General features: G+C 43.1%; 1 protein-coding gene across 9 annotated transcripts in view; it reads right to left on the minus strand.

Moving 5' to 3' along the window:
- MMEL1 (membrane metalloendopeptidase like 1) overlaps nucleotides 1-17,354 on the minus strand; it is a 59,462-nt gene that overhangs the window by 12,525 nt on the left and 29,583 nt on the right. For 7 of the 9 annotated variants that reach the window (XM_043531632.1, XM_043531631.1, XM_043531635.1 and 4 more), the window contains 11 exons: nucleotides 16,502-16,597; nucleotides 14,953-15,071; nucleotides 14,133-14,198; nucleotides 11,939-12,073; nucleotides 9,970-10,059; nucleotides 6,046-6,182; nucleotides 5,360-5,453; nucleotides 3,804-3,932; nucleotides 2,959-3,057; nucleotides 1,684-1,767; nucleotides 1,258-1,361 (listed from right to left, as the gene is read on the minus strand). In XM_043531632.1, the coding sequence (XP_043387567.1) occupies nucleotides 1,258-1,361; nucleotides 1,684-1,767; nucleotides 2,959-3,057; nucleotides 3,804-3,932; nucleotides 5,360-5,453; nucleotides 6,046-6,182; nucleotides 9,970-10,059; nucleotides 11,939-12,073; nucleotides 14,133-14,198; nucleotides 14,953-15,071; nucleotides 16,502-16,597 (1,153 nt within the window). The remainder of the gene's footprint in view (nucleotides 1-1,257; nucleotides 1,362-1,683; nucleotides 1,768-2,958; nucleotides 3,058-3,803; nucleotides 3,933-5,359; nucleotides 5,454-6,045; nucleotides 6,183-9,969; nucleotides 10,060-11,938; nucleotides 12,074-14,132; nucleotides 14,199-14,952; nucleotides 15,072-16,501; nucleotides 16,598-17,354) is intronic. The other 2 variants (XM_043531639.1, XM_043531638.1) reach the window with 1 other exon arrangement.

The raw sequence follows: 17,354 nt of genomic DNA on the forward strand, positions 1-17,354 counted from the left end.
ATAGCAGGATGATAAGGAAATGCACACCCAAAGCAGGGGCGAGGAGGAACCAGATATACCCTTCCCAGCAAATGCTTGGGAAACAATGCCTGGGCCATTCCCTTGGACGCTCTGGCTCTGTCCCACTGCGGCCCTCACCAGACTGGTTTTGGGCAGCCAGGAGCTGACAGAACAAAGACTGTGGGCTGGATTCCTAGACAGGCCCTCAAGGACAAGGAGGGAGAGCTGGAGGACCAAGGGGGAAGTTAGACCTACCGGGGTCCCCAAGAAGAGGATGGTTAGACTCTAGCTACACGTGGGTGGGCCTTTTACTGTTTTAAAGTCCTTTTCTCTTATGTTATGCTTTGTTCTTGTCATCAAATAAACAATGCACCTGTTTTAAGGAAGGTTGTTTTGGGCCCCTGTATACACGGCTGGTTCTAAGCTCTCAAAGGGGAGAATTGCAGGTACATGAACCCAGTGGTCTTGCAGGGGAAGCAGTCAATACACTGGAATGCTTGAGCTCGGGACCCAGTGCAAGAAGGGGGGAATTGTCGGACTCCACCTCAGAGAGGTAAAGGCCTGAGGCCTGACACTTGACGGGGTGGACTCAGAGAGGCCTGAGAAGGGCTTAGAGGTGCAGCTAGCCCTGTAGCCATGACACTGATTTCATAAAAATTACATTCTCAGCCTATTAAATTCATATTTCTAATAGTCGGGGTGAAAATGCTGATATTTAATTGCTTCATCCCCCATAGCAATAAATTATCTTAATTAAAGATGGGTTTGAGCTTAAAAGTTCAGTTCTGGATCCAGATCTAAACATTTACAAAGCCCAGATGGGTTGGGAACTGGAGTTTGAAAGGCTATTTTAAGCCACATTTTTTATCTCCTTTCAGTCATTCATTTTCCAAGGTGCAAGCTGGCCCCTCCTCACTGCTCCCCTGCCAGGAAGATCAGTCACAGTGTTTTTGATAAGTCGGTCCATGGTAATATAATAGTGTGTAAAGTGGTTCTGTGAAGGATTAAACTGAGATTCCGAAAGGTCTGAATGATCCCATGTAGCCACTCTTACGTACATTACCAGTAGGGGCAGACAAAGAGCTATTTGTTCAATTCTCACAGATGCCCCATTCTTAGACAACCACAAACAAAAGTATTCTTAATGATCTGAAACGAGTGGAGAAGGGCAATGCCACCACTGTAGCGCCAGGGTGGTCCCGAACCATTAGTCCAGGATTTAGGGTGCTTATACAGCCATGCAGTCTGGACACTCACGTATCTTGGTCAACTCTCTCTCGAAGTTTTTTCAAGCTCTTCTGGGCTCCAGCCCTCAGGTTTTCCAGGCTGTTTTCAAAATACTTGTGCTCACTGAAGTTTAACTGAAGAAATACAAATCCCAGCATATTATCAAGTTTCTTTTAATGGAGAATTTCCTTTAATCACCTTTAACATAGGATGTTGCTATGAAATATTTGTCCTGTAGTTATGCATTGTATAGAAACAGATGGCCAGCTCTTTCTTAAATAGGGAGGTGTTTGGGGGCAAGGACTGGGTCTTTGAATGTGTTATACAGAATCTAGCACCATGGGGCCTTGGTCCTGATTGGGGCAACAGTAACACAGGCATTTAACCTTGTAAATAGCAATGCAATATGTTAACGCTTTTGTATTAACCCTGTTCAGGTACATGTCGCATACTTACATTTGCATATTCCTGATCCAGTTTTTCATTCTGATCTTCCAAAATGTAGTCTGGGTAGCCAATTTGTTCCTTAATTGCCATTGCCTACAAGAAAAGAAAGCCCACAATGGTCTCACAATAGTCAAAAAAAATCTGGATCGCTGCAGACAATGGATCAAATTCATTGCTGGTGTTGGTCCATTAGTTTCAGTGGAGTTACACCCTGGGTGAATTCAGCCTAGTCAATATCCATATGATGAGCCAACAAAGAGTGTATTTGATGTAAATATTGAGAATGTGTGCAAGAGTGGTTCAGGGGTGATGGCCTTGGGTACAAGCATTTGGTGCACTTATATAGGGCTTCCTGAATTCAAAGGAAAGTGATGTCAGTGGGGACTGGAGTGGGATTCACTGATCATTTTAATGTTGAATCTCCATGGGACACATTCTATCCTCATTTGTGGCCTGGATCCAGGTTCCACTGAAGGGCCCTAAAAACCTTGATTCAACGCCCATGGATGATTTCCATTGACTTCAACAGCAATTGGCTCCAGATCCAATTCATGCAACACCACCAAAGTCAATAGTCTGACAAGATATGAAATTAACACAGGGTTCCTTCTGCTTCCTCATTCCATATGAACATATGGCTGCATCTGACTCCCTCAGAGAGAGCACCGGACGTGGGACTCTCTGCAGTGAAAATCCTCAAACGCCCCATTGCTGAAGAAGCACAGCCTTTTGCAATGAGAATTAGAGTGACCCAAATACTTTTTGAAAGGAGGCAACATTACTGAGAAGCAAGAATTTTTTTAATAGGCAAAAGTTTCCATTTGGGAAACATCTGAATATCTTCATATTGTGGAACAACGCATTGGCCGGATGGATTGGCTAGCATCAAAAAGGGTGCTCTTCATTGGATTCATACACGAGGAGAATTTAAGGAAACTTGGCCTAATCTTTTGGAAGTTTATTACTAATATATTTCTTTTGAATTGGTTTTACCAGTTTGGCTCTTTTAGGTAACTCGTAGTTTGTCTGGGTTTCTTTGGCTTACCACTTTGATGTGATATATTACATTAGATTCTATTATAGTTGGGAAATAAAAAATGTTGAAAGCTAAATAAATAAAGCGTCAAAGGCAATATCCGGGAGAAAATTATGGGTGACTGTGAAAGTGGATTTTTATTTCTTTCTCTCTCCCTTTTTTAAGGGATGAAAAATAAGTCTTGCAAAATTTGACACAATCTCCTGATGTTCCCGCACAGGATATTGAGGTTTTTTGTTATTTCTGACCTTCTCGCGAGCTTTCTCTTTTGACGTTTTGTCCATCCACTGTAATTCATCGAGTGTCTCAATGAACGTTTCCCGGATTTTGCCTATTAAGTCTCGGACCTAAAATAGAGACAAGCAAAAAATTGACCATTGACATGCTATTTTTTCTTCTAGAGAGATAGCAGGCTCCTAATGAAGAATAATCTCCTCAAGTGCTTTGTGATAGCACATAGCGCTCCACATTTAAATATACATCATAAATGAGTTCCCTGTGTCTGCTACCTTCTGGCTGATTAGCATAGTTCCCAAGACTCGGTTATGTGTGTCTCCTAACTTGGCTGGACTGTGGGAGATATAAACTGGAGGAGCTGAAAGGCAGGCAAGAGATAGGCATCATGCTCAGCAGCTAACCATACTGGGATACCATTGGGAGGCAAAGCATGTGGAAGATCACAAATCACATAGCTTGACCCATCTGAGCAGTCTGGCCTAGTGGATAATGTACTAGACTGAAACACTGGCACTCAGGACTGTTCTCAGCTTTAGCACTGGCCTGCTGGGGGACCGTCTTCAGTATTTCCCAACAAAACAAAGAGAGGATCTGGGGCCTGCTGGTATTCTGTCAGGAAGTGGCTGACTATCTGCACAAGGTGAAATCCCTCTCAGAAGAGAGAGCCCCATAACTTCTGCCTCAGGAACAATGAAACTCCAGTCCTGTCTGTCGCCCCTGAGTTATGTAAAAGCTCTGCACTATGTACATATTTAACAGATATTAGGCCATAGGTTTGGGGTGGGAGTGGAGGCGGGGGATGAGGGGATCCATGGGAATTGTGGGCTTATGATAGCATGAAAGGTAAACTACATACCATCTTCTTGCTCTCACCAGCAAATGTCTCCCTGACATACAGAGCTCCCACCACGTTCTCCATGTTGTTGTTGACGTAACTCACGCATTCCCGCCAACGGGCCTCTTCCAGTGTTGTCCCATAAAGTGCCTGGAAGAGAAATGCTGGGGAATCAATTCTGCCTACGTACCTTCCCTTCAGCCCCACTCCAAGTTGTTAAAGGGCAAGAGGGCTAACCAAAGAGAGGGGCCCAGCCCAAAGAGAGAGGTTCAGCTTCTGTCCCTTCACACATTAGCTTTATTTCTTTGGAAGCTCTGGTCTTCCTTCCATTGATCCGCTGTGCACAGGATACTATTAGGAGGTGGTATGGGTACAGTTCAATTTCTGTCCCACCACGCTGTCATTTCGTGGCTCATCTGTCTCTCCATCTATCTGTCTCCCTAAGGAATTTCTGCAGTGCCCCTCACCTTGGTAGCTAAGCATGATACCCACCCCGTTCATCCATGTGTTGGCTTTACCAGCAGTTCTCAGCCAGGGGTCTGGGACCATGAGCAGGTTTTAGGGGCTCGGCCAAGAAGGGTTGGCATTAAACTTGCTGGGGCCCAGGGCAGAAAAGCCAACGTCCGCCATGTGGGGCTGAAGCCTGGAGCTGAAGCCAAAACCTACGCAACTTAGCTTCACGGGGCCCTTTGTGGCATGTGCTACCTCCTAACCCCAGACCTGGCCTTCATATGCAGAAATGCCCGTTGTTGTGGAAAGGTGGGCTATGGAGTTTTTATACATGCTGGGGGGATCTCAGAAAGTAAAAGGTTGAGAACCCCTGGGCTTCACAATATACAGGAGGTGAAGGCATCTCAGGGAGAGTTCCTGCCCTCCCGCAATCGTGGTTCAAACAAATGGTCTGTTGGAAGAGTTGTCACTAGTGATGGGCTAATGTCAAATGGGTTGGAGGATATGCATCCAAGAAAGGTCTATCTGGAAGCCCTGAGCCTATGGGGTTCAGATTGACCCAGAGTTTCCCATGGTATTTTGAATGTCCATAGAAGGCTCATTTCAGTTCCCATCTTGAGTCTAATACTAAAGTTGGTGTTTAGTTTATCTGACCTGGTTCTCTTATTCCTAGTGACGTGATGGGATTTGTATGTTGGCCCATCCCCACACTTAGGTCCAAGGAGATGCAGGACCCATTTCCCAGTGGGGCTGAAAGAAACTGAAACATCTTAATTGTTCATTCAGCTTCGCTTTTCACTTTTCATGTCTAGGCATCCAGCTGCAACCTTAACTCAAAAAAGAACAGACCTAGATGACAACACTAGGGATGGGCCTGCCCCTGAACTCCAGATATTAACATCTCCAGACTCTGGGGGTGTTTGGATCTGAGTTTAAACTTCCCACACTGAGCCAACATTTCACTCAAAGCAGAGGTTAGAATGTTGATTTGGTTAAAGTTCATTGTGCAGATATGGACTGGCTGCCCTTTGTCTAGGATCATGATGTCCTGATGCTGACGGGTTCAAGGCCACTAATGCAGAATGATGTCACGGCTGAATGGACTCTTTGGGAGGGGAGGGGGTTACCTTTCGGTAGTTGGCCCGGGCATCCTTGAAACGCCGACTCAAGCTGCTGACCCTGTCAACCACCAGTCGCCAGACTAGGTAGTTCTGGATGGTGCTGTGGGTAGAAAGCAAAGCGGAGTTTAATGTTGTGCAATGGGCCACTCTAATGCAGACAGTCAAAGGGCAAGCTTTAGTCTGAATGCAGAGGACAGGGCTAGCAATGGCTGCCAAGTTTCTTGCAACACCTATGGGGACCATGGGGTCTGCTTTTATGTAGCACAGCTGACTAACTGCAGTAGCATCCAGAGCACATAACATGCATAGAGGAGCCAGACCATCGGTATCACTCTACACAGCCCCATTCCCTGGTTCTCTTTGGGGACTAAGTTTCTAATTTCCACCTATTTCTCCTTTTAGAATGTAACGTGAGCTAAACCACACCCTCTTGTTTCTTTTCTATGACAATTAGAGGCTGAGACCCTCCCACACTTCAATGAATGTTGCCTTCCACCACCCCTGTAAGGTTGTTATCCCTAATTTATAGCATGGAGTACCCAGAAATGTGACATAATTTCACATTTCACATGCCAGGGAGTCTGTGGCATAGCCAGAAAACCCCCCCTCCTTATTCCCACTTTGGCCCATTTGGCGCCTGATGGCGCCCCATCTCTTCTACCTTAGCCCCAGTTCTTTCCCAGGACCTTTACCTTGCTGAGTAGTTGGAGATAATTGCTTTGAGCTCCTGCAGGTAGGGCGCGCCGTACACAACTACTTCCTCATCCAGGTGGATCTGAACGTTTACTGAAGACATGATGCCTTGGATGAAGAGAGTCCAGTTAAACTCCTGTGAGGGCAGAGAGAGGCAGACACACCGATTCCAAGCTTTTCTTTATACCTATTACAATGGAATCCTGTCTCCTCTCACTGTGCTATCTGGGACTGGACGCTCTGGGGCAAGCAGCAGGCCATATTCAATAGAGAGGCCTCCTGCCTATAGAACTGTCGCCTTACTTGTCCATCAACACTAAGGGTCCTACTGTAACTTGTGTTGTAATATTTGTAAATAGCGCCTACTCGCCCTGGCTGTAGAAGACAGAAAGTCTCTTAGGTATCGGTGGAACCAAAAGCAAGAGCCGGTCATATTTTATTGCCTTATATAAAGATACAGATTTTTTAAATGTGCCCTAAGCATGCATCTGATCCCTTTGCTTCTTGAAGTGTGGATCCAACCTGCCCTGCTAGAGCTGGGATCTTTCCTCCTGCTCCGGTTGCAAAATATGCTCCTCCGTTCAGTCTGCAGAATAGGAAAATCTGGACCGTGATGTTGCCCTACCTCCAAGATAATTCAGTCACAGAGGAAGTGTTGCTGGAGCCATTGAACATTGTAACCGGCTAGGAAAGAGATCAACGGCACGCAGTGCAAGACAGGCACGAGGAAAAGTGCCAGAACTTAATGTCATGCGAGAGGCCTCTGTTGTTGGTGAGTCAGAGACGGACAAGGAAGCAGCACCAGTTTAAAAAAAAAAAAAAATCCGTTTGTGGCACCAACCAGATGGGATGAGGCTGGAGCATTGAAGACAGGTCTACAGTGGAGATCGGCGCTGTCAAAGCGGTACTGAGGGCACCCCATCATGACGGAAGCAGGCCACTCCGATCCACCCAATAGAGAGCTCTGTGGAGGTGAGGCCATCCCCACTTCCAGAAAGAGGACAAAGGCAGTACCCGCAACCGTTGTGTTCAGGCTGGGGGTGAAGAGCACTGCAAGTCTGGATGGATGTCATCTCAGCAGGAGGCCCCAAAACAGTGGGCCAGAGGGGAAACTATATCCCTGTCACTCCAAAGGGCCTTGCGTGACCGACCAGCATCAAAGGTCCCACAGAGAGACAGTCATCAAAAATAAACAGGGAAATGGGAAAGCCAGGGGACTTATAGACATAGGCATGGTAAAGACTGGTATAGATAAACTTGAACAGAGGAATGGTAACTGTGAATATAATTGTAATATTGAAAGGAGAGCAGGTAGTTTTCACTGATGCCAAAGCAGCAACGCTAAGCTCACTAACAGTGGGGGTAAAAGTAGGGTTGGTGTATTCTGAATGGGGTTAAAGTAGCAGCTTTGTGGGACACGGGCATGCATAGTGCCACACCAGTGGGTGAAGGCAAATCTTCTCTGTGACCCAGGAAGTGAACTCATGGAGTTGCCGGAAAAAGATGAAAGCGTGAGGCTCACAGCTTCTTATGGCACCCCTGTTTCCTATGGGGTGGGTGGGTTGAAATACACTTTCAGCTGCTAGACGGTGGGAAAGTACCGACAGTGTCCTGCTGGTCACAACTCGTAAGGTGGCGAGTTCTGTCACTGGACAAAGGGGCCAGATGACACAGGTCGCCAGCCTTCCAGAGTCATTTGTGAATGGCTTTTCCCCATGTTCAGTAGAAAAAACATGAATGCGTTGGCACAGTTTCTAAAGGCCACAAAGTCCCAGTAATAGCCCTGCCATTCGTGTTACATACAGAGGCACCTTCTGATAGATTGGGAGCTGTGTTGTATCAGCAACAGGAGGGCAAGTTACGGTGGTCGCTATGGCTCTAGGACCCTTTCTCCTGTAGAAAAAAAGATACAATTTACACGCTGGGAAAGTGGAGTTCCTGGCTCCAAAATGGGCAATTTATATTAGGCACCATCCTTCACTGTTTACACAGATAATAATAACCCATTGACACATGTACTGACATCAGCCAGATTGAATGCCACTGGACAGCGATGGGTAGCTGACTTGGCTGACTTTAGTTTCAATATCCGATACCAGTCTGAACATCTAATATTGATGCTGATATCTTTGTGCTGTATGTGCTTGATTTGGGCATAGGAGTTTCTCAGTCATTACAAGATAAGTTTGTGATGCAAATCAAATGGATGACCCCAAAAGTCTCAGTCCCTAAGTAGTAAAGGATGTGTTCATGTTGGAACCAAATAAAAGCTTTGCAATCAAGCAAGACTTACCTGTGGTGCTCAAAATGTCAGATGACATTTAATGTTGCCAGGGGTGTGTAAGGTATACAGCTAACAAACTGCACCGTGGCACAAAAGGGGGCAAACTTTTTGGATAATTCTCCCCTGCATTCCCCAGAGGCAGTAATTTTCAGGCACTCCCTGCCCTTGCTGGCTGAAGTTGCTGTTGTATGGAGGGGGACAGGTTGTTTTTGGAGCCCCCTCCCCCGCTTTTTTTTTTTGCACAGACCCCTGAGTCTCTGCTCTGCGCTACAAGTGCGAGCTGTATGTCTGTAATGACTGAGCTAATAAAAAACCCTGTGTTTTTGAAGGACAGAGTCTGCATTTTGAAGCTTGTTACACACAAACCTTTCCTACCTTCGGCTAGACAAAGTCTTTGGTTGGAATTTTTTTTGACAGATACTGAATTTGCCACCACACGGAGCCCATAAAGCCTGTGATTATGGTATCATATTGAATGCCATGAAGAAAAAAACAAGCTCTAAAGACATACAACATCCAATATACATCGACATCCTACTTTATTTACCCTTCCAGACCCACTTTGGCCTGCACAACAGCCGGGGAGCAACTAGACTTCATTTACTTTCTGTTTTGCAACTGCCGCAGAACAGCATGCCAAGTCCTCCTCCTGGTTATATTTTCCCACACGGTTCCCAGTTAAAATGGGGGTGTAAGATTTTTTTACGTGGTGGTAAAGTCTATCACTTTAGTCCCATCCTGCCCTCTGTCTGTAAAAAAATATATATCACAGATGGGAGGAGACCCTGCCCTTTGGGGAAATTCTAACCTGAAATTTGATAGTGTTTTGGATTCCCATCAAATTCAGTCGAGTAGTGATGGTGAAAGAATAGACATTATTTTTCCCACTACCTTGGCTAGAATTGCTACTGTGCTATTCATCAATAGATACGTATATCACTTGCATATCTGTGCTAAAACCTACTTAAAATAATATTAAACCCATGGAAGGATGGATATTTAGTTAAGGATTTCCGACTACTTTTGTCGTGTCAAGGCATGGCAAGTCAACATGCAGACAGGATTAGTAATTGTTTAGTTGGGGGCTTGTGAGCTGTAGACATCCTTCTATACAAAGTGAAGAAGTCACTCAGTAATTTGACCTCTTTGTGCCACTGAAAGTTTAAACATGGCTGGGAGAAAGGAAACTCGAACTTATTCTTGGGACAACTTGTGGTCACAATTGTTTGTGGCATCTGCAGACTTCTGCAATGATTTTGATGGGGATCCTTCCATGCTAAAAGAGATGAATGACTCATTAAAAGTTTTACTAAATGATTATTCTAGCTCTGAACAAACCATGTTTTACATCTGTTTCTTCTGTGCATAGAACTAAAGGACTTTAAACCACTCTTTTTGGACTGGAGTTGGCGTATTTATGATCCTGCGTGGTTCAGAGATTTAAGGTCTGGCAAATGCTTCAATTGTCGCTTTATTTAAAAGGAAAATGCCTTAAAAATCTCTTAGCTTTACATTAAGAAGAGGCATCACTTTGAATCCCTTTTGTTCAGCAGGTATAAAGAGTCTGCAAAGCTGTTTTTTCCATTGACTAGACAGTGGGGGAAGCTGGAAGCCATAGAAGTCTTATCAAAACACTTACATTCAATGCAAACTTTTCCTGGAGCTCTCTTAGGGTCATTTTGTTGTACAGTAAGGTCACATCATGCCTTTCTTCTGCAGGAACAGTAGCCTGTGGACATTCACACATTATCTTCAGAATTGACTGACAAGAATTTCAACAGCTGGAATCACACAAATGCAGGGGCATGCTCTCTTGCACGCACGTGTGCACACACACACACTCTCTCTCTCTCACTCTCTTAATTGCTCCTTAAAATATATTCAGTGTTTTTAGAAAGAGAAAACTCCTCGAGTCTCACACTGGGTTTTCTGCATTTCAGTTTATCAGTTAACATCCCAGTTGATAGCTCAGGGTAGTGAGTACGAGACCATTGTGTTATTTCAGTAATATGATGGCCAAGAAAATCATTCCAGAACCTGAATGGAAAACTGCAGCAGCAAGATGAAACTTCAGTGTGAAAATCCCAGCACTGGCAAACTGAAGTCTGTGGGTTCTCTTCTGCTCTCAGTTTAAAAAAAAAACAAATACACAGGTAAAGTCGGGATATTTATAAATAAGGGAAAATTTACACTCCATGCAGTGCTGTTTTTTGGGCAGATTACTAATCTGATCTAACTGTGGTTGGGATTTTGGGGAAATACAACCAGTCTACGCCTCTGCTGAACTTTATGTCCACCTCTATCTGCCTTGTACCTAAAATGCATTTATTAGTCTCTACTTGTCTAGTCACTTGTTCGCTGACACAGCAGATTAGAATAACTAAACTCATCTTAGATAGGTTTCAGAGTAGCAGCCGTGTTAGTTTGTATTCGCAAAAAGAAAAGGAGGACTTGTGGCACCGTAGAGACTAACCAATTTATTTGAGCATAAGCTTTCGTGAGCTACAGTTCCCTTCATGGGATGCATTCATCTTAGATAAACGTAAGAAATAAACTTCAGCTACACAAAAAAGTTGCAAGCACCTTAGCCAACCTGTGTATGACCCGGATGTTAACGGGATACAGAATCTGTGCTATATCTCCAATTTTTTGTGTCCTATTCAACATGGCAAAACAGAGATCCTACTATAAAAGAGAACATGAAAAATAAAGACATATTTTTTTATAATCGTAAACCATTTTTTAAATACTCAACAAATCCAGATTTTTCACATTTTTGAACTTTCATTGCTTGTGTACTTTTGGAAAGTTTTGCCATGTATAAATGCTAATAATTATAAAGCTTAATTGAACTATAGCATATGCATATATATATATATATATATATATAATTTCTTTGATTATTTTGGCAATATGGCTTTGAACTGCTAGAATATTTAGTGATGGTTAGACACGTTATTCCACATCCCGTGATATTGAAAAGAAGTCATTCGACCTAGGTAAAAATGTGTTCTTACAGTAAATTATTCAGCCATTAGAAGTCTCTAGGTTCAATACAGAGATCCACACAGGCTGTGGTCCCTGTTACACAACAGAGACAGAGTTGGATCTTAAACTATGTGGAAGTTTGTCAGTAGTGGTAGGTATCTTAAAAAAATAAATGCCTTTCAAGATGCTGCAGCACTTTAAAAGCACCGCAAGAGCCCTAGATCTGGCCAGGGGAGAATTCCCCCATGTGTAGGTTTTACAAAAGACCGTTTATGTTGCCTTGCAAGCCCCCGCTGCAAGTCTCAGCATAGGGGGCATGGCGGGGGGCAGAAGGAAACATGGCCATCGTCAGCACCACCATGACCATTCTGGATCGTGCTATTGAACAATTCACGGACGCTGCTTCAATTTAGCCCATAATCCTGGGATAACAAAAGAGCTATAAAACCACCTTTGCCCTGCCTCCCTGTGGGCTGTGAGTTTTATGTTATGCCTCATAGAGGTGCAGCACAAAAATCTCAGCTTCTCCTGTTCAAGAGAAGCTCTGATTCCACAGATCATGACAACCTATCACTTTTTCTCAGTTCACCTAACAATCTCCCATAATCTCCCATACTCACGTGTGCAATCTCAGTTTCAAGCTTCATAACCTTTGCCATTTCTTTTTGGACAAAATTGTCGTCTTTTGCCATATTCTTGTCTTCTCTGATCATTTTGGCAATGGTGATCATAAATTGCAGGTAGGCTTCCCGCACCTAAACACACATGAAAGGAAACCTTGTATGTCTGTGTAATTTTTATAAGGTTAATTATCTACATTTTCTCCACTTATCAAGGCAATCTTATCCAGAAATTCAGGTTTATAATAGCACCAGTATGAGAGACTTTCTGTGGTGTATCTTGTTGAGGGAGTTCTAGGGAAATCAGCAGATGCGCCAAGAATGAACAATAGGGCTAAATAAAAAGAAGTCATTGAACCAAGCCCCTAGATCTTAACAACCCTGAACGTTGGCAAAATTTGGTTCCCAAGCCAAGCATTGCAGCTCAGACTCTGCCCTTGTCTTTTCAATGCAAACTTCTCTCGCCCATGTAGCTTGTCTTTTTTCTATTGTTATTATCATACAGTAGCACGGAGACGCCTCTCCCAAGAACGGGAGCCCATTGAGGTTGACTCACTTCAAATACTGTCTTTTTATGTTAATTTTTGGATCACAGCTGTATTGCACTTGGTCTTCTGCCTCCATGAGCATGATGCATCATTTTCACTCTCCGCTCCCCTTCAAAAAAATTTGCTAACGTGCAAATGAAACCTGCAGTAAGGGAGCTCACTTCCAACAGACAAGGCCCTGTCCGGCCTGCCCACTTCAAAACACCCTGGTGCCACTTCCAGTACAATTTTGTTTCCCTTTTAGATCAAATCCAGCCCTCTGAAGTACTTGATTTGTTTTGCAGGTTCCACAGTATCTCTAAGAAGTTCTGTAGACGATTGCCTTCAACACATGCTCGATGGAGTCTGTGAATGTCAGAAGACTTTGGCCATATTCTCGAAATAGTACCTCAAGAGTACTGAGCTAGTTCACATGCTGAATTCCATGGACAGAACAATATGGGACACAGGACATAGGAATCACAATTTGTTAAGGTGGCTGAGGTGAGGATGCCGGCAGATCTGCTGCCATCAAAATCTCACAGCTATGTAGTTTGGATGAAGAAAGCCTTGGAACTATATCTCACTACAGGCATGATCTTGAAGTCAACGGAAAGACACGCAGAGATATCAACAGGCTTTGGATCAGGCCCCTACTCCTGTAATATGCAACTGAGTCTGAAATGTTTGATCATTGTCTACATGGTTCCCCCTTCATTCACATTAGGAAATTCAATTTAATGCTTGGCTGCAAATCTACTCAGTTAGCATGAAATAATTACAAAAATAAAAAGAGCTTCTAAAGTATTTTCAGGCCTGAAATTGACAAATTATCTCTATCCATCTACATTTGCAGCAGCTCAGCCAGGCATTTACAAAGAAAAGCAAGCAAGAAGGAGAAAGTGAACAAATTTGATCTGTGCAGTGGAGGAAAGTGAAACAGTTTCAAAATAGTGTCTCCAAACGTTCATGTAGTTTTTGGAACTCACAGCAAAAAAATAAGGATCACCCAACACATACAGGGTCAGATTCTCATCAGCTGAGGATCTGGTCCATTCATCTTCCTTCTATTTGTCCAAGTCAATCCTGATTTCATGAATGGAATTGTCTGTCTTGGGGGATATCTGAAACCTTCTACAGTTGGGGTTTATCAGAATGAATTTGCGGATTTGTATGAAATCCCCATATTGTAGAAATATGGGAATGAAAGAATTACCACATTGGATCAGACCTGCAGTCCATCTAGTCCAGTGTCCTGTCTCTGACAGTGGCTGGTACCAGATGTTTTTAGAGGATAGTATAAGAAACCCTGCAGTAGGCAGATATGGGATAATCTGCCCCACATAAAGGTCTCATCCCTATCCCTAAAAATTAGAGATTGGTTTAAACCCTGAAACACGAGGTTTTATCTCCTTTCCAGTACTCTTTTTGTTAGCATTAACTATTGCAACTCTGGACAGTCTTGTTATTGATTTAAATGTCCAATCCATCTTCGAGTCTTGCTAAATTTTTGGCCTTAGTGACATCCTGTGGCAATAAGTTCCACAGTCTAACTGCGATTGTTGGAGAACATGAAGATTCAGCTATTTGTGGTTTGTAAAAGCCGTGTTCACCTGCACATGATTAGTGAAAGGCAATTTTTAGTAGCAAAGTTCAGGAGTACTTACTCTTTCGTAATTGCCACCATTAAAGTAGTAGTCTCTGGATGGCATTCCCAAACTGGGCTGGTCGATCTGAAGGAAATCAAATACATATCTATAGTGAGTGATGAGCAGTGAGACTGGCTGGCAAGAAGGGGTCATTCAAGAGCAACATGAAAAGCTGCGTGGACCACTGGAAGGACCATAGCACTCTGTTACATCATAAACCCTCTATAGTAGCAAGCTTAGCCTATTATTCCTTGAAGCTGGAAGTGAGATGGAAGCCAGAACTACTACCTCCAATCCTCAGAGGTCCAAGCATGGGACTAAGATCTGATTCTTACTCTCGAGGGTAGTATCGGATGGATACTTATCCTGGGTTATAAGGCAAGATTTTTCAGTGACCATTGAGACCTCTGAAAGACCAAAATAAAGTAACCTGCCAGAGACGATGCTGCTCACTCCTGGGCTAGATTTCATTTGTAACAATAAAAGATATGAGACTAACGATATTCATAGTTATGTATGGACTAGCTATGTTTATTGGATATCTGCAGTAGAGTTTCATGCCATCTATTGAACCCTGCCAGGTAAGTCACTCTACGGTGGCCCAGTGGGTGTAAATCAGTATAGGATCTGCATCAAGATGTGTTTGATACTGTTTGGGGTACCATGAATAGATTTGTAGGTTTTTTTTTAATATGCACATTTTGCCCATGTTTGGAATGCCCACCAATACAAATCAGTGCTTATGGAAAGCATGTCTAAATGCAATGCAAATAGCGACCCATTGTGAATCTGGAGTATTGGGACTTATGGAGATGTAGTTCCCTATTATTTTTCTTACATAAATGATATGTCTGCTGGAGTCCCGGTCATCGTTCCATACGAACATATCAATGAAGACTCGTTTGTTAAATCTGGAGTTCAGTGTGGAGAGTTTTTCTTCAATGCTCCAATTTGGCTCTGGGGGAAATAGGAGGAAAATATGCATTGTTTATTGATGTGCATCAAGAGTAATTAAGTTTCATATATTGTAAGCCTATTGCTTACGTAATTTAAAATCAGACTGGGCAGAGCACTTGAGAATATTTTGTAGGGAACAATCCTGCACTGGTTGGGAGTGGATGAACAAAGTGATCTCAGTGGGACTTCTCTATCTGTAACTGATTATTCATCATTCTTCTTCTCAGCGTAAGTGCTGGACAGTTCTACCTTGCACAAAGCACACAGCCCCAGGAAAACCCAATTCTTGCTCCAAGCAGAATGTTTAGATATACAGACAAAACAGTTCAGATGCACAAGGCACTGATGTCCCTATGTTAGTGTCTGGCCTGGGTTTTGCTGGATAGAAGTGAGACAGTCGCTCTAAGCTGCGGGTCAATGCTGGCGGGCTTTGTGGAAGAGATGAGTTTTAAGGAAGGACAAGAAAGACGAGGAGGGTGTTCACCTTGCACTTCCTGGATGGGAGGGTCTTGCAGGGGCAAGACGAAATAAAAGGAATGGGCATTTCTTCATTGCCGGTTTGAAGATTAGGAGTGGGATTTTCAAAAGCTACCAGTGTTGATGTAATTCTGCTTCCAGGGAAGCCAATCAGTGATGTAATCCATTGACTCCAATGGGAGCAGAGTTTGGCTAATGCTGAGTGCTTTTTAAACTCCCACACTGAGGTGTATAATCCATACATCACACCAGGCACTAGTTATCTACCTGCCCAGGCATTTGAACATGCCCATCACCGTGGTATCTAAATAGACCTGTTCTTTTTTCATGTTTCTGATGATAGATCTTCTTTGTTTAATAAAAGGGAGGTTCATTTCTAACGGTCTATAGCATCTGTAAAGCAACTACCACTTTGGTAACTAAATGTCAAAAATACAAATATGTGCATGCAAAAAAGTATATGCAATTACACACCTATGCTACAAATCACCATATTGTTGCCTAGTTAGCCTGTGATGGTTCAAGACCTAATTATGATAGTTGCATACAAAAATATAGAAGCACAATTTTTGCATGGGTGTGTGCACCTTGGAAACTTGCATCTAAAAGTTGTAAAAACTCTGGGGTTTTTACTTTCAGATTTTGTGCCTGTCTTGAGGTTTTAAAATTGTTCACATTTTATCATTTAAAAGTTATGTGCCCTTTACCTGGATTATTTATTGCAAAAAATTATCTGTGTCTATAAAACAGGGTTCTGAAATCTTTGATTGCAGTCATTAAATCAAGGCCTTCTTGTTTATGCAGATTGATGCATTCTAAATGATGTGTGAATGTCTCTCAGAACTTCGTTAAGGAAAGCCTCCGTGGAGATGTGATGCAATGACATCAGCCTTTTTAGGAAGATAAATTACCCTAACCTGACAACGTAGAGCTCTCTGAGCACACACTATTACCTTTGGTGATATTCCAATCTGCTGAAGCCACTGGCCAATCTCCAACCATAGCTAAAACCTCTAACAGGGGCAATGAATCTCGCTGCTCTATGAAGCCTGAGGAGGAAGAAGAGGAAATAAATGTAAAGTCCTGTTTTTGATTCACTAGAAACGAAGAAGAATGGATGAAAATTTAGACTGAACTAAGCAGCTGAAACTCTTGCAATAGGGGAGGCAGATTCTAAAAGTCCCCTATGAACCTGGATGGTGTTACGCATCGTGGTGTCATCTTTCAACTCCACTGGGCAGTAACCGTATCCTAACAAGAACTCGCTGAATATGAAAGGTTCTGTTCACAGGGTGAAAGAGTTAGTGATTTGGGGGGTGTTTTGTGACTCATTCTGGGGTTCAGACAAACCCCAATCCTCTGGTGGGTTTTGACTTGTGAAACTGATGAATTCCATGCAAAGTTATTAGTGTAACTGTGACACCTATGAGAAGGGAGGGTAGGTGTCTGAAACCTCAGCCTGGTTTCTTGGGCCCCTGATTTGTTTTATAAGCTTTTGCACTGCTTCAGTCCTCACCTTCGTAGAACATCATAATGCATGGGCAGTGAACACACAAAGATGGAGACTGAGGCTAGTGTTTCTCTGTACAAATCAGAAGTTCTTATCCAAGGATAAAAGTTCTTCAGAATTACACAGAATTATACAGAATTATGACCAAGTAATTAACTGTGGGTGGATTTTCCACTCTGTGTCCCTTATAACATTACAGTATTGAGCCTGGTCCCTGAGTGAGGCCTGTCAGCACTCCCACAATATCAAATTAACTAATAATAGGATAGTATCACTATCATAAACTAGTGCTTTTG

Source organism: Chelonia mydas, chromosome 18 (genome assembly GCF_015237465.2).
Source record: "Chelonia mydas isolate rCheMyd1 chromosome 18, rCheMyd1.pri.v2, whole genome shotgun sequence".
In the NCBI taxonomy this organism is placed as follows: domain Eukaryota; kingdom Metazoa; phylum Chordata; order Testudines; family Cheloniidae; genus Chelonia; species Chelonia mydas.